The following is a 25,134-nucleotide window of genomic DNA, read 5'->3' on the forward strand; positions in this document are numbered from 1 at the left end:
AATTGCTGTTGAAATAAACTACAAATAATAACATTGAATAATTTATTCTACTGCAATTTTCTGTATTATCTATGTAACAAAATAACTCAGTAAATGTATAACGTACGTAACATTGAAATGGTTTAGGACTCAGCCAGTAACTAACAGATGGCGTTGATTTCAAGTCTTAACTAGGCGGGATTTCACGAACGAAACATCTCCACTTCAGCAAATAGATGATCCAATGTTTGCTTGTGTTGAGCTGTTCGTACAGATGTGCTTCATTCATAGAGTCTATACAGTTCAATTAGATAGTAAAAGGAGTGGCTCATTAATCATAATTTTCATTTATAAATCGTAAATAATTGGTCCAGTTTCATTACTGATAAGAAATAGTAAACAAGATATTACTCGTATTGACCTGAGTCTGAACTGTGGAAGGCTGTTGGATTGCTCTAAATTACTAATCAGACAGCCAGTATCTCATCATCATTAACATGAATAAGTGAACCAATTTATTCGCGATAATTGAAGGACGAATAATTATCAATCGAATCTAATGGTGGTATGTTGGTGACCTCTTCGATCAATGTCAATGCCGCAACTGTAACCATTACGGCCCTATGGAACTGGAGGCTAAACCCGTAGCGGCTCATCTTATCACAATCCTTCCACGTTCCTCAGTACATTGCCTCGTCACTCCGTCCCTTGTCATATCGCACTCTATGTTTGGCGATAAACAAGTTTCCATCAACGCACTGCTGCTACCGTAAGCAAAAGCGAAAGCCCACACAAAGAACGCGGAGAGGATGGACTCGCAGCAGAACTTGGAAAACCAGGAAGGGGACCGCGTGCGGCAAAGGAGTCGACGGCGTTCATTTCAGTACAGCTGAGCAGCTCGACGGGTTCGTACGCGATAAGTGATTTTAGCGGAGAAAAGTTAGTGTTTGCAAAGAAAGCCGTCTGTGGTGCTGAGTCTAGCAAGCCTCCTGGAGACAAAACAAAGAAAAAGTGTGATTGCCCTGCATTTAGTGAAGGGTACATAGTGGAGAGCACAGCGCGTAATTATTCAGAGCTGTCGGTATCGAAAACATTCCTTTCTATTGTAGTGTTGCGTGCGGTGCATTAATGCTGTTAGATTAAGTGAGTTGATAAATGTGAACCAAATTCCTAGTCATTTCCCCGAATGCAAATAATAAGGTTCCAGTGTTACTAATTTCGTAATTTTATCTTATCACGACATTGTATTTAATCCACTTGCACTTCGATTTTCGATATCGCAAGGTGAATCGCTAACGGGATATCCCATAACAACATCAAACGAGCGGATCTATTTTTGCGATAGATATATTGCAGTTTTGATTCTCTTTCTCGCAACCCCTTTTTAGAACTCCGAGCACGCTTGAATGTTTGGAAGCGTACGCAAACGGTTAGTTGAACGAACAACTCATATCAGCAGATGACGCAGTTGGAGAAGCAACTACGCCTGCCACTGCTTGTGGTAGGGTTGCTTGTACTCTCGAACCTGTTGATCCCGCCCGTTTCGTCGTATCGGATTGGAGTGGGGCGAGCCGATTGCACCGGACCACCAGTCGAGATTGGATTTGTAAGTAATAACAGTATGTGGCGCTCAATGGGCATAGCTTTATAGCGCAAAAACAAGTTATTTGAGTCAGCGTTTCCCAAGTGCATGTATAGGAAATAAATTCTTTGGTAGATTTGATTGATTGTTCCGTTAGGATACGGCAGGCATGAAGAATGTTTTATAAAAGTGGGTTTCAAGGCAAGCGAAGGGTATTATTTATGACGATTTAAATCTCATTATCTACCTTCTGCCAAACTCCCGGATGAAGAGATAGATATAAACCAGCCACTGCTTTCAATTCCATTGATCTTATAAAACAATCATCTTGAACTGACAAAAATTAGCTATGCAATAACAGCTTTGATTTGTTTTATTTTATTAGTTGCAAAGTTGATAGTTGATTTAAAGCGTAACAAATGCAATTTTATTTGTTTGTTTTAGTTGCCATTTGTGAAGATGAACTTTGTAACCTGCATTGAGAAATGCTGTAGTTCATCGCTGCATCTTGTTTAACTCTAAAACATGTTTAGCTTTAAAACAGGTTTTACTAACCACAGAGAAAGTGCATTCAACGGTGTAAGTTAGCGTTTAATTTCTCTTTCTTTTTTTGTTTTGCAGATGGGCTACGCCGAGTTCTCACAGCGAGGTCATGGCATCCACTTGCGACAATTTTCAAGAGCTTTCATCTTCGAGGATGAACAGGGGGAACGAATTGTGTTCGTTAGTGCGGATGCCGGAATGATGGGACACGCCGTGAAACGAGATGTGATTGATCTACTGCAGAAGAAGTATGGAGATCTGTATCGGTTTGAAAATGTAGTTCTTAGTGGAACGCACAGCCACAGTGTTCCTTCTGGGTTTTTGATGTCATTCCTTTATGACATTGCATCGTTGGGGTTCGTTCCACAGAATTTCAACGCCATGGTCGAGGGAATCGCACTTAGTATTGTAAGAGCACATGAAAACATGCAGGAAGGACGCGTTTATGTGGCGGAAACGGAGGTAGTCGATGCCAACATCAATCGCAGTCCTAGCGCCTACGAAAATAACCCCAAAGAAGAGCGCTTGCTATATAAAGATTACACCGATAAGAAACTAGTGCAACTGAAACTAGTAAATAACGAGGGAAAGCCCTTGGGCGCAATTAATTGGTTCCCTGTTCATCCAACCTCAATGAATAAAACGAACTGTTATTTGTCCAGCGATAATGTTGGTTATGCGTCAATTCTACTCGAAAAGGAAATGGACCCGGACAGCTTACCGGGGCAAGGTGATTTTGTGGGAGCAATGGCAGCGTCGAATTTAGGTGACGTCTCACCAAACGTAATGGGACCCAAGTGCGAGAAAACTGGACTTCCGTGTGATTTACTAACATCTTCCTGCCCTAGCGGAGCGGGTTCCTGTATAGCGTCTGGTCCTGGAAGGGACATGTTCGATAGTACCAAACTGATTGCCACGCGGATTTACAAAGCAGCATCGGTAAGTGTGAATCGTCCGTGATTAAAACAATGTGTAATACAAAACGATGATTAGATCAGACATACGTACTAATGGATTACCTGAGGCAAAGCTACTACTATCCGTTGTAATGTAATATGAAGTAGATATATTCTAGCAGCTGAACATGTGAGCTGCGGCACGTAGGTAGCAACTTTATAATTTATTGACTGATTCATTACAATGAACTTGTCATATTATGTGAAGTCTTATTATGGGTAACAATGAACAGTATGGCATCTATGCATAAACAACATATTATTCCATCAACTAAATTTAATTGAGCTCAATGTTGATGTGTTTAGGCTCTAAATCTGTAACAGAACCATATCTTGTATTAGTCTGGTGACTTATGACGAAAAGAAAAGCTATGGCTTTGAATTATTCCAGCTCTTATCTTTACATACTTCCATTCTATAATTGTGTCATGTTTCTAAGACCAAATCAAATTGTATACAATTTGAACAATGAAGATGCCTATAATAGAAACTAGAAAGAGTTTTTAATTTGTTTACCCAATCTATCCTCTCACCCTACGGTACTTTACTTGGGAATTGTTGTCTAACTTTTTAGATACCAACAAATTTAAGAAATTCCCAAAATTCTTTAGAGTGAAAACATAGTGGAGTAAATTGACTCGAGTTTAGATTTTTCGTGTATGATAACATTTTTTAAAGATATGTACAAAAACAATTTTTAATTAATTAACAATTTAAATAATAATGCAATTATTTATGACTAAAAATAACCTAGACCCCTTCATGCCAGTTGGTCACAATATACAGTTGTGACCAACAAGTAAAACATTTCTCCGGCGCACACGTCATGACGTCAAACAATCTTGCAAGCAACTTGTAAATGTTATGAATTCCAAGACGAAACAAACTAGAAATGTGCGTCGCCACTGTGAGCCGTGTCGCATTCATAGCACGCTACACTTGAAACTAGACAACGGCGTAATTCGCAACTGAGAAAAACAATAATCATAGGCCGTGAGATGAATTGTTGTTGTTTACCTGCGAAGCGGGTAGTTTGCTGAAAAAGCTTCAGGGAGTACTGTTCTAGTTTTGATTTCAAACTACTTGGGGTGAGTTTGTGTGTGCGTCATCGTGATACGCATAATGTTTTACTCTTCATTAGCATGGAAATTGCTACGGTAATAGAAAAACGATCTGCTCTGCTTAGATTCTTTCTTTATTCTACAGTCGGGATCAGAAGTTCACAAATTTTTTTGTATGAAGCCCAGGAGGTTTAGTTAATACCTGATAAAGTTATTTATTTTCAATTATTTTTTTTATGTGAAATTTGAAGAAAATTTATTTAGAGAAATGTTGGAATTCACTACATTTTCTTCAAATCAACAACATAAAAAATCAAGGTGATTCAAGCACAAACTACACGGTTCTACGGATTCGATGATTTGTTTTATGAATCGATTGAAGATTCTCATCAGGCATACGTGTTTGACTATATCAATGAATAACTATTCTGTCGATATTCAATCTGGCGCGATAGAAATTTTTTGTTTGGCAAGTCAGAATGAAGTTTTTGAACAAAATACAGATATCATTAACTCTTATTTGTCCCGACTTTTAGTTTGGGAACCTATCGGCTGAACTATGCCTTCGCAATTATAGGTCAGCTAGAGGTGTATTATTGTTCGTTTTGATTAATTCAGTTGGCACTAATAAAGCAGCGATTCTCGACCTTTTGCATGACAAGTACATCTACACACTTTGATACTCCTAACTTAATATTGCTGGGAATTGGGTTCTTATCGACATAAGCTCGTAACCTATAAGATATGTTTATACTGGACCTGAAAAAAACAGGGAAAGAAAGGTCATCTATGCAAAATAATTTAATCTTAAAATTTGTGTAGATATTAATTTTCTATAAAAAATTAAAACTTTGGAGTAAATCGATAATTGTACAAAGAAAGCACTGCAACACCATACGGGGGCAAACGAAGCACATTGCGGAAGCGGAACAGCCAAAACTCGATTTTCCGGAAGAAAAAGCCCCAGTAGGATGATCAATGAAGCGACTATACCGTGCTATAAACGCACGAAGGTTCTGTGGGAAGTTAATCCATTCACATAAAGACCACGCACCACAACCTGACATGTACAGTAGCAACTGCCACCCAATCACATTACTGAACGCCGCCTGGAACGCACTCTACCAAATTCCATGCCGATAGACATCATTTGCCCGATAGTTCGTTGGGCAGTACCAGGCGGTATTCATGGCTTACACATCATCTATTCATCAACATTAAAGCTGCATCTGTAACAAACTATAGAGATCAGCTATGGCAGCAAATGCACAAACCTGTGGAGGACTATTAACTATAAGAAAAATCACTTAAATAAAATTTAAAGATAAATGCACAAATACGTATTGCAGGATAAACTGATAAAATTACGGTAAGGCGGTGGACCTTCGTTATTGCTATCAAACATCGTGTTAAAGGAATCTAACATCGCGTTAAAGAAGATAATATTATCGTATTTACGAAGAATATACGTCTGGTAATAAACAAAAAAAATCGTTCAAGGTCGGGCAAATGTTAGGCCAAGCTTAAAAAACAGCACTTTTTCGATTTTTTGTTAAAAAATTTAAAAATACTTTGAGGTTTAAAAAAATATGGGTTCTTTGGGAAAGTTGACCTTAAATAAAATAAAGAATCTATTAAGCGAATAAAAATTGTTGGTATCAGGTATCAGAAATATCGGCTCAGGCGCACGTTCCCCTACTAATGGGAGATTTGTGCCTCGCCATACAACAAGCCTTATCATCATTTACCTGGGCGGAGAAAGGAAAAGGATGGATGGGATAGAAAGTATTAGAAGAAGTATAGTAAAGTGTGTGTGTGAATGTGTAATTATCAGAACAGAGTTGTCCTTGAATAAACCGTCAAGCGGAAAGTTTGGCAATCACGATGGATTGAAATTAATGGAACCCGCAGTTCAATAAATGAGTTGCAGTTAGCAACATGTAAAGGCCTCAATTAGAGACATTTAATAATTACGTTTCATAGAGCTACTTTTCGTAGACAAAGCAGATTTTTTCTGCAGAAGTACATCAGCGTGTACTTTATTGAACTCATAGTTCAAGCGAAAGTTTTGCTTGCGCAGAAGATTTAAAGAAGCATCGTCAATGCTACAGAACAACAACTTGTTATTTGCTGTTGTCTTCGTCTTAAACACTTTCCAGCGATCTGCCATGATAGACGGGTTTTGAAACTTAAGTCTTTTCAAAACGTGCGTCCCGTAGACCTTCCTTAGAGTCCCAGGGAATATTCACACAGATTTTGTTCTGATGTGCAGCAAAGGGTTCAATAGTGAACCTATATTCTCCAGCTTTTTCGTTAATGGCATTGAGCTTTTCAAGGAGAAAACCAAACCACACCAAACCTTAAGCCAGATCCCCTAAAACTAGGGGTAAACGAAGAACTTGGTAAAGAATAGAGGAACACATTCAGATCCCTCAATAGGGCGTCTTTCAACGCAGGCGTAAATTGACCTCTCTCATGCCGCACTTGAAAACGCCATTGGTCAATACTGTATTCATCGGTATTCATCGCTCCAATATCCGTTCCATTCGCGTTTTCAACAACACTATCTGCGGAATTAATCACATCACCAGAATCCAGTGCCGGCAAGCCTGTTTCCACGACACTACAGTCACCCGTTTTTGAAAACTGGGACTCGATATCCACAACCTTACCAGACAAAGTAGTTTCGGTGCACTGTAACTGAACTCCAGGAGCGTTGATGGAAGCCATTTTGTATTGGAAGGGAAGAAAATAAAATGAAAATCACGAATTCGCAAGGTCAAGATGTTCTCTCGATGAAAGCCACCAAAGCAAAGAAAGAGCCTATAGCTCAAGAGTTAGTTTTCCCCCAAATAGACGAACTGTGTTATTGATGTATTTGTGTAATCACTCAAGCAATAGCACAGATATCTTCAAGTGTATGAGAATTGAGCCTAGAAAGTATTACAATACGCATATGGTTAACTTGTAATAAAGAATAATGCATGATTCGAGAACATGTCAATCGGTCCAGATGTGTTGGATAGATTTTGTGAAACTACAACAAACAATCAACTTGTTACCACTTTGGTAGTAGCGCTCTTCGATACACTAAATATGCCCAAACTTTGTTGGAAAAGCCAAAAGACGACCTTGTTGGCTGAACATCATGCATGTATGGTGACCAGGAGAATAGTCTTCTATGCACATAAATAAAACATTTTAGAACTACAGTCGATCACTTCGACAATGAACCGGAGGCCCACATACTTGTATTTGAAACTAATTATGACACTAGGCTTACCTGCATTTCCTTCCACTACTTCAATACACATGTTTACAATCATGCGACTTATTCGTGAGGCAAGGGTAACAATAAACAATATCAATTGCCTATATGTACATATCGGATTAATATTGAACGCATATAAAGACGTAATGAACCCGAAGGCACACAGGAAACATTCCTACAGAGTGGAACGTTTATTATACGAGTATTCTCGTTTCTCGCACAAATTCTCTCGTGAGATCTATTTCAAGCTTAATTCTATCACTCAAGCACATGGTGGTAAACTACGCACAAGGCTATTGCGATACTTTACACAAGCAATACACTTAGCCTTGTTTGTATTGGAAAGACCAATATAACCAACACCGAAAGCAAATTCTAGAACTTCTGCCATGATGAATCACATTTATAATAACATTATTGTTACATTTTGAGCAGAAACTACTATACAATTTTATAAGTATCACTTTTTTTGGAGTGCCTTAATTTACGGATTTCACGGGAAACATATCATAAATCACGATGTTTGATTACTAAAATCATCCTCTTTTCGGAGGAGAGCTGACACTACGTCCACTACCCATTGAGACTTCGTTCAAGGTCGGGCAAATGTTAGGCCAAGCTTAAAAAACAGCACTTTTTCGATTTTTTGTTGAAAAATTTAAAAATGCTTTGAGGTTTAAAGAATATGGGTTCTTTGGGACAGTTGACCTTAAATAAAATAAAGAATCGATTAAGCGAATTAAAATTTTTGACGGGACAGGTCAATTTTTACAAAGCGCGTTCAACTATTCGGTTGCGCCGACGACATAAATAGTATGGCAAGTAACTTTAAAAATATGGAGGAAGTCCACCCCAGATTGAAGACGGAAACTAAACGGAACAAACTAGTCATCAATAGGTCGAAGACGAAGTACATGGTAGGAAGTGGCTCTAGAGAGGACAACATAAGCAACAGCCTTCCAAGAATTTGTATCGGTAGGGGCAAATTCGATGTTTTTTTTTTTTTTTTTTAACTAATTTTATTTGCTTATTATCTAATACATGCATTCATCTCTTAGACTAGGTGTTCCGTGTTTTCTTAACACTATCATCCTTATTTGCTATGTCATATTTTTAGTTATTATTAATACATTTCAATTGCCTCTGGCAGTTAGAATTTTTCCTCTGGTTGAATTGAACCATGTAGAAATTACAATGTTTTAAACTCAAACTAAACTTATCCTAATTTATACTAATGGTACAAAGAGCTAATCGTTGCAATAGAAGATTGCAACGATTTTCGTCTCAATTTGGAAATTATTTTGTTGGACATTTGTTGCAATGTCTCAATCTTATAAATTCTTTGAAGGTTAATTGGTACTATACCGCGGAGGCAACTTCATAATCATTTTCAAATTTTTATTTTGAATCCTCTGAAGTGCCTTCTTTCTGGTATTGCAGCAACTAGACCATATTGGCACAGCATACAACATGGCAGGTCTAAAAATTTGTTTGTAAATCAAAAGTTTGTTCTTAAGACAAAGTTTTGATTTTCTGTTTATAAGTGGATATATACACTTAATATATTTGTTACATTTGGCTTGAAGGCCTTCAAAGTGATTTTTAAAAGTTAATTTTTGATCTAGCAGAAGTCCTAAATATTTAGCTTCACTAGACCAATTAATTGGAACCCCATTCATAGTGACAATATGTCTGCTAGAAGTTTTCAAATAAGAAGCTCTGGGCTTATGTGGGAAAATTATAAGCTGAGTTTTGGAAGCATTCGGGGAAATTTTCCATTTTTGCAAGTAAGTGAAGAAAATATCCAAACTGTTTTGCAATCTACTACAAATGACACGAAGGCTACGCCCTTTGGCTGAGAGACCTGTGTCATCTGCAAACAAAGATTTTCGACACCCTGGTGGTTAATCAGGTAAGTCAGAAGTAAAAATGTTATACAAAATGGGCCTCAGTATGCTGCCTTGGGGGACACCAGCCCTTACAGGTAATCTATCAGATTTAGAATTCTGATAGTTTACCTGCAGTGAGCGATCTGATAAATAATTTTGGATCAGTTTAATAATGTACAGCGGAAAATTAAAATTCATCAATTTTACAATCAAACCTTCATGCCAAACACTGTCAAATGCTTTCTCTATATCAAGAAGAGCAACTCCAGTCGAATATCCTTCAGATTTGTTGAGCCGAATTAAGTTCGTAACTCTTAATAACTGATGAGTGGTTGAATGCCCATGGCGAAACCAAATTGCTCATCAGCAAAAATAGAATTGTCATTAATATGAACCATCATTCTTTTTAAAATAATCTTTTCAAACAGTTTGCTTATTGAAGAAAGCAAACTGATTGGGCGATAACTAGAAGCCTCAGCTGGATTTTTGTCCGGCTTCAAAATTGGAACAACTTTGGCGTTTTTCCATTTATCTGGGAAGTATGCCAATTGAAAACATTTGTTAAATAAATAAACCAAAAAGGATAAAGAGCTCTCAGGAAGTTTTTTGATAAGTATGTAGAAAATACCATCATCACCCGGGGCTTTCATATTTTTAAATTTTCTAGTAATAGATCTCACTTCATCCAAATTAGTTCCCAACGAAGAGTCAAAAACATTATCTTGATCGAGAATGTCTTCGAAGCTTCGTGTAAACTGATCCTCAATTGGACTAGTGAGACCTAGACTAAAATTATGGGCACTCTCGAACTGCTGAGCAAGTTTTTGAGCCTTTTCGCCATTTGTTAATAAAAATTTATTTCCCTCTTTAAGCGCTGGAATTGGCTTTTGAGGTTTTTTAAGAATTTTCGTTAATTTCCAAAAGCGTTTCGAACTGGGATCCAACTTCGAGACATTATTCTCAAAGTTGGTATTTCTCAGAATAGCGAAACGTTTTTTAATTTCATTTTGCAAATCTCGCCAAATAACTTTCAACGCGGGATCGCGAGTTCTTTGGTATTGCCTTCTTCTCACATTTTTTAAGACGGATCAGTAGCTGAAGATCGTCGTCAATAATAATGGAGTTGAATTTAATTTCACATTTAGGAATTGCAAAGCCTCTGGCTTCGACAATTAAATTTGTCAAAGATACGAGAGCATTACCAATATCATTTTTGGTATCGAGAGGAATATCAACATCAAAATTCCTATCGATATACGTTTTATATAAATCCCAATCAGCCCTATGATAATTGAAAGTAGAGCTGATTGGATTATGAATGGCTTCTTGTGAGATATCAAATGTCACAGGAAGGTGATCAGAGTCAAAGTCAGCATGAGTTACCAATTGGCCACACAGCTGACTTGAACTGTTAAAACCAAATCAATTGTCGAAGGATTTCGAGTGGATGAAAAACAAGTTGGGCCATTGGGATATTGAATAGTATAATATCCCGCAGAACAATCTTCAAATAAAATGTTGCCGTTGGAATTGCTTTGAGCATTATTCCATGAACGGTGTTTGGCATTGAAGTCACCAATTACGAAGAATTTTGATTTGTTGCGAGTCAGAATTTGAAGATCAGCTTTCAACAAATTCTTTAGCTGCCCATTGCATTGAAAAGGCAAATAGGCTGCAATGAAGGAAAATTTACCAACATTTGTTTCAACAGAAACTCCCAAGGTTTCAAAAACTTTGGTTTCAAATGAAGAAAATAATTTATGTTTGATACATGACAATGATAATGATAATGACAATGGCGACCCCACCACAGGCGCTGTCAAGACGATCATTTCTGTAGATAAAATAATTTGGATCTCGTTTAATGGAGAGTCCTGGTTTTAAATAGGTTTCAGTTATAATGGCAATATGCACATTATGAACTGTTAGGAAGTTGAATAATTCATCTTCCTTACCCTTTAGAGAGCGGGCATTCCAATTTAGAACTTTCACACAATTATTTAGATCCATTAAAACGGAGTCCGATAACAATTTTACTTTATACCAACCTGAACAGCTTCTGGTATGGTATTTGCTTTGAACATTGCATCAATCATGTGATGCAATTGTTCAGTTAAAAAATCAAAATCGGAAGCAGTCATGCTACCTGAATCGGCAACATGACCATTATTTTCCGTTGGGACATGGGTATAAACCTCATTTTGAGAAGAGAAATTTTGTCTACCAGCAGCGATGTTTGCATACGTAGGTACATTCGAAAAATTGTAATTTACTGAAGTGCTTGCTACCCGTTGACGAGCGGCAAAATTTGTTTGTGAATTGTGGTGGGTATGAATTGCTCGACCGGTAACTGGTTTTGAAATTTGAGCGTTTGAAAAATTTCTACCCGTCGAATCTGAGATCCGATTGGAATTTCCCGTCATCAATTTTGCACGGGAATTCAAAACTTTTTTGCGTGAAGGGCATTCCCAGAAATTGGATTTATGATTGCCCCCACAATTTGCACATTTAAATTTATTGAATCTTTCTCTCACAGGACATGCGTCCTTGGCGTGAGAGGTTCCACCACAAATCATGCATTTAGCATCCATGTGACAATGTTTGGTTCCATGACCCCACTTTTGGCACTTAAGGCACTGGGTGGGGTTTTGAATTTCCCCCAGGCTCAGTGGAAATGTTCCCATGTAAAACGGACATGGGACATAATACAGGCCTTTTCCAAACTTTTCATATTATTTAGTTCACTTTTGTTAAAATGAACTAAATAAAATTCTTGAGAAATGCCCCTCTGGGAAGTACCAGAGTAGGATTTATTTTTCATCTTAATTACTTGGACTGGCGCAAATCCAAGTAATTGAGAAATTTTAATTTTAATCTCATCCAGTGATTTATCATCACTGGGGAGACCTTTCAAGACGACTTTAAAAAATCGCTCAGTTTTGTCGTCGTATGTGAAGAATTTATGGCGCTTCTCAGTTAAATACTGAAGAAGACGTTTGCGATCGTCAAAGGATCCCGGCAAATCGCGGCAGTCACCCTTCCTAGCAATCTGAAATGAAACCTTGATCCCCTGAAGGTTACTCAAAATCTCATTCCGGAAGCCAGAAAACTCGGCAACAGATACCACAATTGGCGGAATCCTTTGCTTTTTCGCATGAATCGAATCACATGGGCTAGAGGTATATTCGATGTACTCAATTTCATCATTAATCAAATCGAACTGATTGCTCAGTTCGATTGGAGAAGAATTATTTCCGATATTAGAGTTAGAAGGAATATCTGAATTCTCCAGCTTCCTTCTATTTTTTCCGCGCTTTGGCAGGACGGTCTTGAAACCTTGTTTCTTTGAAGGAAGTGGAGAATTCAGAGACTCCCCCTTCCTCTTGTTTTTGTTAATACTCATTGCTGAGCGTGGATACGTGACCTTCTAAGAGGTTTTTTCCCAGAACGGTGTCCCTGCAGGATTACCACCGCTTGTCGGAATTTTACTTCCGCAAACGGGTCCAACGTAAAACGAAGGCACGGGTCCTTGCAAAGATCGTAACGGGATCAGTGGGTACAAATAGCGCTAAGAAGCACCGTTGAAATTAAAATAGCTTCGGGTAGTATTAAAAACTTCCTTCCGCAAAGAGAGAAATAACCGCACAGCACGAAAGCACGATGCGGTCTGACCGTCGTACTTCCTGATATTGTCAACCGTTATTGAGAGGCATCTAATGTGAAGCCCCCTTCTATAAAGCGACTCTAATGTACTATTACGCAATATCAGACGAATTTCTAATTTTTGTTTCAGCAAAACGAAATGCTGAACTGGAAACAGCGAAACAAATTTTGCTGGTCGTGCAGCATAGCGCTGGTCGCCTATAGTGTGAACAAGAATTTAATCAAAAATGACAGCAACTTTTTTTTCTTGAGGAGAAAGAGGATGTCCCAAGCTGTGCACGTAGAAAACGGTTCTTTTTAAACTTTTGGACGCAGCAATAATTTGCAACCGTAAGTTAAAAATTCACATCAATTTTAATAGGGGAACTGTTCCATTTTCCATCTCACTGAACATGTATTCATCTCATCGCAAAACAGAGAAATACAGCTCCAATCTTGTCACTTATTTTGCTGAAAAAATCATAAAAATAAAAAACCAATCAAATTCCTTTTCATTGCTTTGTTCTTGATGGGATGGAAATGGGAGCTATGAGATGAAGTACCGAATCGTTCCCCAATCTATTGAACAAAGTTTTGTTTGTTAAACATAATGAATCCGGGCTCCTGGAACTCATAGCGCAAGTTCCCGAAATATTGGTAAGGAGAAGCAAAACCGTTTCAAACGCTTTTTCGATGACGATTTCATGAAAAATATGATAAATCAACGGAAAAAGAAGAGTCAGCGGCAGTTTGTATCTTCCGAAAGTCTGAGCAGCGAGTGTTTGCAATTTCCCAAATCATTTTCTCACATTACCAGCTAGGTATTTGGGACCATTATCTGCATTAGTGCGAACAACAGATACATAATCACAATATTTAGCTGATGGCAAAAACGTTCAGCTAGCTTCAAGGTTGCCTCGAATCGTCTGGCTGTCAGGAGTTATCAAAAGTTATTATTAAGTCTGTTCTGATTTGTTGAATTGAACATATTCTGTTTCCTTAGATTGTTTTTGGATGTTTTTTATTTCAACAGTTATGACGTTATCTCTTATGTTTGGAAGAATAAAATCATTGAACCATTCACATATATTTTCAATAAATTTACAGAATTTGAAAAAACAAAATTGCGTTTACTGATTACACAGCAATAATAATGCATAATGAGTTCTGCTGGAATCCAGCTAAATTTTTTTTTTGCTGGTTTCACAGCTTTTTGCCTGACAGCTAGTCTTGATTAAGGCTCTATAAACCGTAATCAATCCGATAATGACGATGATTTTATTCGAATCCGTACTAATACTAATACAGTTTTAAACTAAACTCAATATTTTGGGGCTATTTGCCGACTTACCTCCATCATTACATATTCATTACATTTTCATATTAGTTTTTCACTTATCCAAACTAACAATTACTGAGGAATTGCTGGAAAAACGTTGAAAACTGCCTTTTTCCTAGGCCGTCATTCGTATTTTTACCGAACGCATACTTACTCCGAACGCTCGGAGCAAACACATAAACTTCCATTTGATTTTTCACTTGATCTTTTACCACTGATTCTTTGATTTTATCACTCTTAAAACATATTCACTAACTGAGTTTCACATTTTTCTTCAATCTTGACTACCAATTAATTCACTTCACGTCCAAAAATTGTCGAAAACTGCTTTCCAAAAATCGAAGTGAGAGACAAATTTGACGACCGTATTGTGAATGTAGTAAAATGCGGAAGACTCAAATTCACTAGCGCAATAAGTGAAATGGTGTGTGCATCATCTTCGCGATGCAACTTCATTCAATCCGAACAATACAACGTATACGCCAGCCAACACACAAACAAAGGTGTGCACACACAAGAAAATAATCATCTCTTCACAGTTGCCAGATTTATCCATTGAAAAAAAAATCTTTGGTGTTTGTCGGATTGAACAAATAAACCAGAAATAAATATTCAAACATGGTATGTAAGCTTCTGTTACATTCCAAGTGGTGTATAAAAAAATTTAACCGATAAATACCCATATATTTGATTCACCGTGAACATGTGTTTTATATAAAATAAACATTTCGGCAAGTCTGGCAACAGTAATTAATTTTCATAACTTCGTGATGGAGTCTTGAGCTCTAAATATACTCAATCCAGTTGAAATCCGAAATTGGGGGCTAGCGAAGTTGGATTTTTCTCACAATCCGTACGTTGAACCTAACTTCGGAAGTGGTGCGCTGAATAGCACTTCGCTATATGAAAACAGCGCAGAAAGTGTCGATTTTTGGAGAATGGTTTACTCGGCTAGTCGCCTGAATAAAAGGGACAAAATTGCTCGAATGAGTAAAGTACTTACCTGACGATGAATTTCGGAAACTCCATTCTCCGAACTGTTGCGCACCAGGCTGGTGGGATAAACGCATCGTACATTTGTCAATTTGAGATTTAGTTGTTGTGTTGCAAGAATACAGTAGAAGCACAGACAAACAGACATAACACTTGTGAGATTTCCATCGTTCACTGATTTACTGGTCAGTTTAAATAATTATTAGTTGCCCAATCGATCACTCGTGGCGCGCACATCGGATTTGCTCGAGTTTGACGTTTGATCACTACCGCCATCTGGTTCGTGATTTGCCCATCTGTGTGAAAACAACAGATGCCGTTAGTGTTTGCACGACGATGAATTTGATGAGTGAATTATGTCTGTTTGTCTGTGGTAGAAGTTTTCTTACTATGTGGGACATTGCATTGAAACTATAAAAATAGAAATTAGCTACACAAACGGATTATTATTTATCTATTCTATATATTTATTTATTCACCATCTTTAACATTTGTTTGTTGTTGTGTATTTTGTATTTACGCACGACCCAGATCATCAATCAAGTTATATGATGCGTCGTGCGTAAATGCATTCTCCCTTGTAGAAAAAACTGGTGATCTTGATCGTACATAACTTTTGATAGAAAAAACATACACCTGAGATTTTTGGACGCAATGCACAATATAAACTTTCCATCGATGTATTAATATTCAAAAACGGGATTGCGAACCTGACAGAAAAATAGTTTTAAAAAAGAAATCCAAGATGGCGGACAAATTCAATATGCTTCTATTTTTATTATAAATTGAGGATACACTCATAATCTTTTCAACGATATGCTGATCACTATGATCGGTTGAGAAATGTTAGAGTTATTGAAGTTTTGGAGAGTCAAGAATTGACAAAAATCGAGGGGTCCATTAAAATGATTTCGTGTATAACTAACGAGGGGTTCATCTTTCTGAAGAATTTAACTCGGATCTTTAATATACTCGCCGAAAGCTTTCGAAAAAATATAAATTTAGGCATGTTTAAGAACATCGTGCAAATAGTGACCCGGTCTCAGCGAGAATTACCCAATTAATGTGCCGCCCCACACGCCCCCCATCCCCGCGCTGGTTATTCCCATCTACTGACGAAGTCGTCTATACATACGAGAGGGCCTTGAACAAGTTACAAAACGATTTGGCGAGTGTGGAGCTTATGGCTGCGCTTCATAGGCGTGAAATTATTGATTCAGTGCTATCTGAATAGATGTAATCTAGAAAATGAATCAATTTCTCAAAAATGCCAATGCCGTAATGCCAATGCCATAATGCCAATGCCGTAATGCCAATGCCAAATGCCGTAATGCCATTTTATTGAGATTCTGGCAAACAGCATGTTTACTAAATCTTGACGGTATCCATCACGGGAAAAATGTTGAGATTTTATCAGAGAGAAATGTGTGTTTCATTTTCCGATTTATATATGTATAAGGGATACCAACGTTTGAGTTTACTTTTGCAAACTCAGATTCTGAAACTTGCTGAAACTTTTGAGTATTCTGAATCTTGATATTCTAATGAGGATTCTTGAGATGCCGCGGTCTGTGAAAAAGTAAAAAAAAAGTTGCATGTCATTATATGGTTGCATACTGTGTTCTCTCTTACAAACCAATAAAATTGAAAGATTTCTGATATAGGAACATGGAACCATGTGATACATGTGGATGAGCTGAAAAGGAAAACATCAACTGCCAGTTTTCTACTAAAAGTTGTTTGAATAATCAAACATATCTACCAATACAACCACACATCGGACGGCTACAATCGATTATCTAAATAAATTTTATCAAAACCTGCTAATCAGTTTATTTAATTTATAACACAGTAGGCTATTTTAAAAGTTTATTACAGGCAAATTTATTGACATCGCGTATCACTGCGTGCGAACAAACTCGATTGAAATCGATTTAGCTGTCAGAGTTTGTTATCACAGATTACATTGAAATAAACAGCGAAATAACTCGCTTAAAAATATGTAGTCAACATCGCATAACTACTGCCGGACCTCAGATGAAAATTACCCAAGCTACGCCTCCACTTTTGTTTGCAATAGGCGATTTAACGTGTGATAAACTATGATATGTAGACATAGTTTCACAGATAAATTTATGTCCATCGGACCCAGCAGGTTTTATCTATTTTTCGCTAGAATTGCAAAGCACGTCTCGATGGACACTACGCGAGAAATAGTGTCAAACTGTTTACATTCATCTGACGAAATCGACGTCATAAAGTAGGCTCCGCAGTGGATCGATTCAGAAAACTTGCGATATCCTTAAAGATTGGTATTCATTGGAAGTTGAAAGAGAAGGCACTTATAAAGTCAACATAGCTACGGGATTGCTCTTCAGAGAGCTCGTACATCTAGAATCAGTTACTGGGGAACCAAAAACAATGACCTCTCGCGCTTAGTTTCATAGGGGTGTAACTGTATAGATTAAAGTGACCAGATTTGTCTTGGTCCAATTCGGGACATATTATTTAATTTGAAAACGTTCAAAAAAAAAAATCTCCTATCAACCTTCAGCACCCAGTATAATACTAACTTCTCGATATCATAAGAACAAACACTCTAGATTTCCAAAAAAAAATAAATAAATAGAAAATGATTTTTAACTAGACTTTGCGGCCGTGGGTTAGCTCCGCCTGAAACCTGAATTTAGGAGTGCTCCAGAATTTACACATTTTCAAAAATCTAATTTTTATCAGATTCTGCCACTGACTCAGATCCTTTCAATTATCCATGGACGTCATGACCTAAACTTTTTAAAATATCTTCAGATGGTTTTGAACCCACAGATCTTACAAATCCTTAAGGCTCCCACGCAATACAGCGGAACGGCGACGGAAATGGCAGATTTAACAGTTAGCCCATATATTTTCTGTCAAATTTTTCGTTTCTGTCGCCGTACCGCTGAATTGCGTTTGGGCCTTTAATCTACAAGAAAGGCAAAAAACGAGATATCCTGAATTATCAAAGAATCACCTCTTTGTGCGTCAGTTCAAAGCTGTTCGCCATAATTGTAAAGAACTTATTTTTTACCTGCTGTAAAAAACAGTATAAACGAGTCTGGTATAGTTCACTTCCAATGGTTTGTGTATCGTGTACACAGGATGGCGGAACATGATAGCTCTGGTTCAGGTCCTACCTGGTGCACGGCTTGTTTCGGAGGAACAAAGATTGGCATCAAACCACTACATAAATCCGTATTTTTTTATATTGTTTGTGGTATTTCTCGGTGTTGCACTATCATAACAATTTTTCGAAGGACGGAAAGTGTTGTTCATGAGCCTTAAGATAGACTCGCCGGTGTCGGAAATATTCAATTCAACAACTCCAGAGCACTCTCGAGCGCTCCATAGAGCAGTAACCTTGATCCACTGCTTTTTAGAAACGATGTATCGCAATTAGCACTGGCCAATTTTTGCTTATTTCACACAGATAACATGAAAATTTCCAAAAAAAAATTAAATGATTATATCGCGGATTTATTGGAGCTTCAAACTATGATGCGTTGTTTCGCAGATTGGTGTTCACAGGTACCATTATCTAGACCAAGCCTACCCAACCTGTTCAAGCCGCGGGCCAATTTTTAGAATTCACACTTGCTAATGGGCCAGAAAATATTCGGTACATAACTTTTTGAACATTTTCAAAATTAACTTTTTTTTTATTTTCTAAAAAAAAACTAAACACGATTTTAATGCTTTCAAATAACCTTTTTGTTTATTTTGTTTTTATCGTTGCATTAGGGATCCATTTAAAACAATTCAGGTAAATTATTCACATTGGTAAAAGGTGTTGAAAAATGGGAACATACCGCATATTGAACAGATTTGCATGAAATGTTTTCAACAGGATGAGAGAAATGTACCAGATTTCAGCAACCCACTGTGCCAAACTGCTTTATGTTCAAGCCATTGAGATATCTGCTTGGCGATATCTGCTAGAAAAGCCAAGCCACTCATCTATTCATGATCATTCAACTCGAGCAGTAGTTTTCCTTTGTCTTGTAAAAATTGTGCCTTTTTCTCTCGAAAAAAAAATCTCTCAAGCATGGTACCAATGAACTTCGCAATAATGCAGCAAGTCTCCGTATTCGTCATTTCCGTCAACATCATTCATAATTGGTGGTTGACCCAAATAACATTTTAAGTTTTACAACGCTCTTGAAGATCATAATTTACTCTACAAGAGTGTTACAAAACCTGCACCAATCGTAAGGTCACTTAAGTTTTCGAAGGAAAAAAAAACCTTCACACATTTCTTATCAGCCCTCAGGTTTTCCCGTTAGTTGCTCCTTGTATAGGGGTCAAAGCTGCCCATTTTTCTGTCACTCGAAGATGAAGACAGCCTCCTTTGCCACGTTTTTCACGTCAGTATTTTGATCGTTTGCAAGAGAGTAGAATATTAAGCAGACGACTTTTCACGTAACATAGCTTTCAAATCTTCTGCGAGAACTTGTACTCTTCAACGTGTTGCTGTGCAAACTAGTGCTACTGAAGGAGGCTATTTCCTTAGGACACACGATGTAAAGAACAACCGAAACGCTTTCCTTAACAAGCTCCCCGTCCTGGAAAGGTTTCACCCGTTTTGCCGAAATCTTACTAACAGCAAAACTTACCCGTAATGCAGTTTTTGACTTCGTATTTGCTCGAGTGAAGAGAGTTTGTTGTTTCTATAATCCACTGTATCATTAATTTGAATCAATGAATGGAGATTTAAATTGACTGAGCGAGCACCCTACATTTGAAGCTCTACCAACTTTTGTTTCCTACCTGAGCCTTTTCAAAAATCATATTTCATAGAATGCTTGGATTCAAATTTTGTTCGTTCAATATAGGGATACGGCAGGTATTCCCGTCCATCGTCATAGGGGCTAAAACCAACGAAAGCAACGTACATTTGCTAGAACTCCACTAAGGTACCCCGGGGAAAGTGAAAATACGGGGTAAGTTAGGTGTGTACTATGGCTGCCGATTAATCGGTGAACATTTTTAATGGTAACAATGTTCTAGAAAGATGAAGCAGAATTATCAACGAATTCGCCTGACACAAAAAAAATTGAAATCAAAACCATTTGCGGCACCATACTAATGTTATTGTTTAATCATGACTTTAAACTACCGGCAAAATCCATCACTTTTATTTTAATTCAATGGATTTCCAACAAAATAGTCGTTCCTGAATTCATCATTGATGTGGAAAGTGAATATTTTGAGCAATTAAATAATTGTGTGACATCAAAAACGATTTAAAAGTTTTGATTAAAGCCAAAATCTGCAATTTTCACTTTCCCTTGATTTTTAACATACATGGGGCAAGTGGGACATATTTGAACAACATTTTTGATAGAGCAATTTTACCTGTTTCTAGATTGTTGTCTAGTGAAAAATAACTTCGATACTCATATATCATATGGATCTGAATCAAATGCAGTTGATATCGTTGGTTTAGTTGTTAACAAGTAGTATACAGTTGATTTACCAAATGTGTATTATACTTTCTAAAAATTATCTCCCTCATGGAAAAGAGCAATGGTAATAACTATGCAAAATTTTCCGTTTACAGTGCAAACAATCTACTTATTCTACAATAGATCAACAGGTTTTGTCTTGTGTTTTGTTATTTTTAAACTTCGCATCAGATTAACAGATTTTAAGATAAATTAGGTGCTTAAGACATAAATTGGCCATTTCGTTCTATTACAAATTTACAACACCGCCTGAATAAAAACGTTCCTTTTGAGGTTCTAATTTATGTAATAATTTGTGTTAAACAGAGAAACATTCATTCGAAAAGTGAACAAAGATTTGCTTATCTCTTCCATCTAACACATTCGGTAAGAAAGTAAGCTAATGTAAAGCCAGACAACAGACAATTAAACGGTAAACCGGCTGTTGTCTTGATTCTATATCTGCTAACATTGTAATCCCTTTCTTTTGCCAAAAGCAAAAGTCTGACAAGCAATGAACCTCCATCCATGATCTGAAATACTACAACTCAGAAATTACATGAGTATTATATCTACATTTTTCAAATTAGTTTCGTTCGACAGTATAGAGCAGAATAGGTCCCACTTGCCCCTTTTGAAGGGGTAAGTGGGTCCCACAGGTAAATTTATTTATGCCACTACCAATGATAAGAAAATTATTTTGAGCTTTTTAGTGGAATGTTTTCACCTGTCATAAGACGAGTTTATACAATCCCATTGAATTCCACCACTTAATTGTATCTTGACAGATACGTATTTCGACCTCAACAGTAAGGCCGTCTTCAGTGTCTCGTAAGTCGAGTCAAGTACGAGACACTGAAGACGGCCTTACTGTTGAGGTCGAAATACGTATCTGTCAAGATACAATTAAGTGGTGGAATTCAATGGGATTGTATAAACTCGTCTTATGACAGGTCACTACCAATATTTTTGTAACTGAATAAATGGCTTACAACACGTCTACACTTCAACAACGGAAGCATATAATGATGTATCCGTGGTTAATGTCCTGAAATACCCTGTTTTCTAAGTATGCTTTAGCGATTTTACTGAACTAGCGTTTTTTAGGACCCACTTGCCCCGGGGTACCTTATAGCAGAACGTTTCTCCTGAGCTTACGATTTGGTACGTATGAGTTTTACAAAAAAGCGTATCTTTTATTGGTTTTCGAGACTATGACGAACAAACGAAAATACCTGCCGTGTCCCTAGCAAAACTTTCTGAGCAAATAAAGCAAACCGGCCTTCCTTTTTTGAATGTGAACGTAACCTAGGTACTCGTGCCAATCTAGCGATGTTCCACATCAACCTTTTGTGTCTCGAGATTGCTCTATGCAATCATTTCTATATGTAACTATGTAAAATATAATTTTTCGTTTCGAGCTTTGATTTAAAACTTACATATTTGAAAATGAATAAATAGCTTCTCGAGACAGCTAAAAAGCTATAGCGGACCGAATCAGAGTTTATCTTTCGTATATGCCGCGGGACACAAAAAATGGAGCCGAGGGCCGCATCCGGCCCGTGGGCCGTACGTTGGGCAGCCCTGATCAAGACTCTGCAGGTTCATCAAGGAATACGGGACGTTTTCCTGGATGCCTGACAATGCGGGGCAAGTAGGCTGAATCCGGGACTATACGAATCCCGCACAGTGGCGTAGCCACGGGGATGGTTTTGGACATAACACCCCCCCCCAAAGACAAAATTTTCAGAACAATTTTTTTTTCGAAAAAAAAATGTTCGGAAACCAACCCCCCCCCCCAGACCAATTTTCTGGCTACGCCACTGGTCCCGCATAATCCGGGACGTCTGGTCACTTTAGTATAGATCGATTTCTCTTCGTCGATGTTTCTTTTTATTATTGTACCGAATTGCGCTAAAGGATGGTTGTAGCTTGCACCAGAATCAATAGCCACGGTTGTAGTTTTTGAAACAATTGAGTTAATGACAAATTTAACATCGATTAAGAGAAATCGATCAATACAGTTACGCCCCTAAGAAACTAAGTGTGAGACCTGTATTGTACTGATCAGTCTTCAATGCGATTGTTCTTTGTGTTGTTAAGTATTTATTTGTTGTTGACTTGTATTCAAAAAACAGATTCTGCGATTTCATGTTATTATGAAGAAGGTTGTACATATATGTAGGATGAGTAAATAAGACCATTTGGGCTACAATCAGCCTGGTGATCCATAGCAAAAAAAATAAATTGGTGAACGTAGAAATCGTTTAACGGAAAAGTAATTAGTGATTACTAATTATATTATCAATGTGTCCTGGTAGTAGGGGTATTCTAAATTTGTTCAACCTTCCTCTCCTCTTCGACGATCACTAATGTGAGTCTGTTAAAACAAAGTATCGATTCCTATAGGACAGGGTATTCACGAATTGTGAAGTTTACGCATGTTCATCAAGAAAGGATCCTACGAGTAATGGGTTACAGGTTTCAAGAGTCTAACTAACTATTTAAAAAATAAGTAATATGTACATCATTTTCCTCTAACATTTTTCACTTCCATTCCAGAAACTGCTGCGTTCCAAAAAATCTCGTGAAATTAAAGGTCCCATTGCATTCGCTCATAAGTTCATCGACATGACAGCGGCATCCGTACCCTACTATAATTCCACAACCGAACGCACCGAGGAAGTACACGGCTGCTATCCAGCGATGGGATACAGCTTTGCGGCTGGGACCACTGACGGACCGGGAGCATTCGATTTCCGTCAGGCAATGCTAACGGATACTACCTTCTGGAATACCGCCAGGGACTTGATTGCGGTACCCACGGCGGAAGACAAATCTTGCCATGCTCCAAAGCCTATCCTTGTTGCCAGTGGTCGTACGACATTTTCGTACGAAACGCAACCGAAAATTGTTCCAGCGCAGATTTTACTGCTGGGAGATTTCGTCATAGCTGCTGTCCCAGCCGAGTTCACCACCATGTCAGGAAGGCGTTTGAGAAAGACTATTGAAGGAGCCTCTGTAGAAGCCGGTGGGAAAAAAGTTCAGGTGGTGGTGGCAGGATTGTCAAACATGTATACGAGCTATGTAGCAACCCCTGAGGAATACGCTATTCAGCGTTACGAGGGAGCATCAACTTTGTACGGACCACATACCCTAACGATATATTTGCACAATTTTAAGGAACTTATGAAAAAAGTCGTCAACGGGGAATCCGTAGAAGAGGGCCCATCCCCTCCATTTGAGGACTACAAACAGATTACACTCTCAACGGGGGTTGTGTTCGACGGTCATCCATTCCGAATGTACTTTGGAGATGTGCAAGAGCAGCCCAACGAAACCTACGCTCGTGGAGAAACAGTGCGGGCATCATTTGTGGCGGGTAATCCTCGGAACAATTTGATGCATGAAAAGACATATTTTACAGTTGAAAGACAAGTGGCAGATAATCAGTGGAAAGTGATAGCTACTGATGCGAGTTGGGAAACCAAGTTCAAATGGATTCGGAAGTCAACGTTGTTTGCCTATAGTGATGTCGAGTTCGAATGGGACACGGGACCAGATACAGACGAAGGAATTTATAGGATACAACATTTCGGATACTGGAGATACATTCTAGGCGGGACGTACCCTTACAATGGTACTACTAGAAATTTTAATGTTTTATAGATAGGATATAGGATTACAAATATGCGCTATAATTGTGATAAAAGAAGCGGGAACAAGAACTAGTCAAATTAATAACAAAAAATGCCTTGTTTATGTTTATGATGACTGTCTTAATTGAGGTTAAAAGATAAGTATAACTATCGTCATATCGTGAACCCGACTCCCAAGCGATTAAAAGATCCGTGCCGAGGGGCAGTATGGCCTGGAGGGTGAAACAATCGGCAGGTCGTCAACGGAGCCTGTGAAGGTTCCACCGACGAAGGCTGCTTCGTCGGCAGGGTGGCAGCAGGTGATAACCGCGCACCCACAGTGGTACACGACTAGTGCAAGCGTATTAAGTATTACTAGTAATGTATGTTTGAGCACACAAGCAAGCCTCACATGGTACGAATGGTCGGTTGTATGGCTGCTTAGGCTGTAGGGTGGTAGTGGGTGGTACCAAAACACTTTTATGAGTGTTCCTGTGAGTGGTCTACTTCGGCAATGAAGTAAGCGGTCCGCTTACGCCTGGCGGAGTGCTGTAGTGAGGAGGTATTGAGCATCAGGGTACCAGTCCGCGGTCACCTCTTCCTTGACTTGGCGGACAAGTGGTATTCTCTTGTTGCAGGACAAGGGAACTACTTCAATGAATGAAGACAACCTGGTCAGTGAGCACCAGACTGGAGTACCCACAGCAAGATACCTCAACTTCCTAGCTGGTAATGCCGATGGTATCCGTTTTTATCCT

At 38.1% G+C, this 25,134-nt stretch overlaps 1 protein-coding gene across 1 annotated transcript; it reads left to right on the plus strand.

The window, feature by feature from the left end:
- The first annotated feature begins 300 nt into the window (after positions 1 to 300).
- LOC134205548 (neutral ceramidase-like) lies at positions 301 to 24,532 on the plus strand. The gene is made up of 4 exons (XM_062680868.1): positions 301 to 1,122; positions 1,368 to 1,585; positions 2,183 to 3,043; positions 23,301 to 24,532. The coding sequence occupies exons 2-4, from the start codon at positions 1,439 to 1,441 to the stop codon at positions 24,405 to 24,407; spliced, it is 2,115 nt and encodes a 704-aa protein (XP_062536852.1). The 5' UTR covers positions 301 to 1,122; positions 1,368 to 1,438; the 3' UTR covers positions 24,408 to 24,532.
- The last annotated feature ends 602 nt before the right edge of the window (positions 24,533 to 25,134 follow it).

Source organism: Armigeres subalbatus, chromosome 1 (assembly GCF_024139115.2).
Source record: "Armigeres subalbatus isolate Guangzhou_Male chromosome 1, GZ_Asu_2, whole genome shotgun sequence".
Lineage (NCBI taxonomy): Eukaryota > Metazoa > Arthropoda > Insecta > Diptera > Culicidae > Armigeres > Armigeres subalbatus.

Coding starts and splice junctions, on each gene's coding strand:
- LOC134205548 (XM_062680868.1), top strand. CDS start 1,439: ATGACGCAGTTGGAGAAGCAACTACGCCTGCCACTGCTTGTGGTAGGG. Junction 1,586..2,182: donor CACCAGTCGAGATTGGATTT/GTAAGTAATAAC, acceptor TTTGTTTTGCAG/ATGGGCTACGCCGAGTTCTC. Junction 3,044..23,300: donor GGATTTACAAAGCAGCATCG/GTAAGTGTGAAT, acceptor CTTCCATTCCAG/AAACTGCTGCGTTCCAAAAA.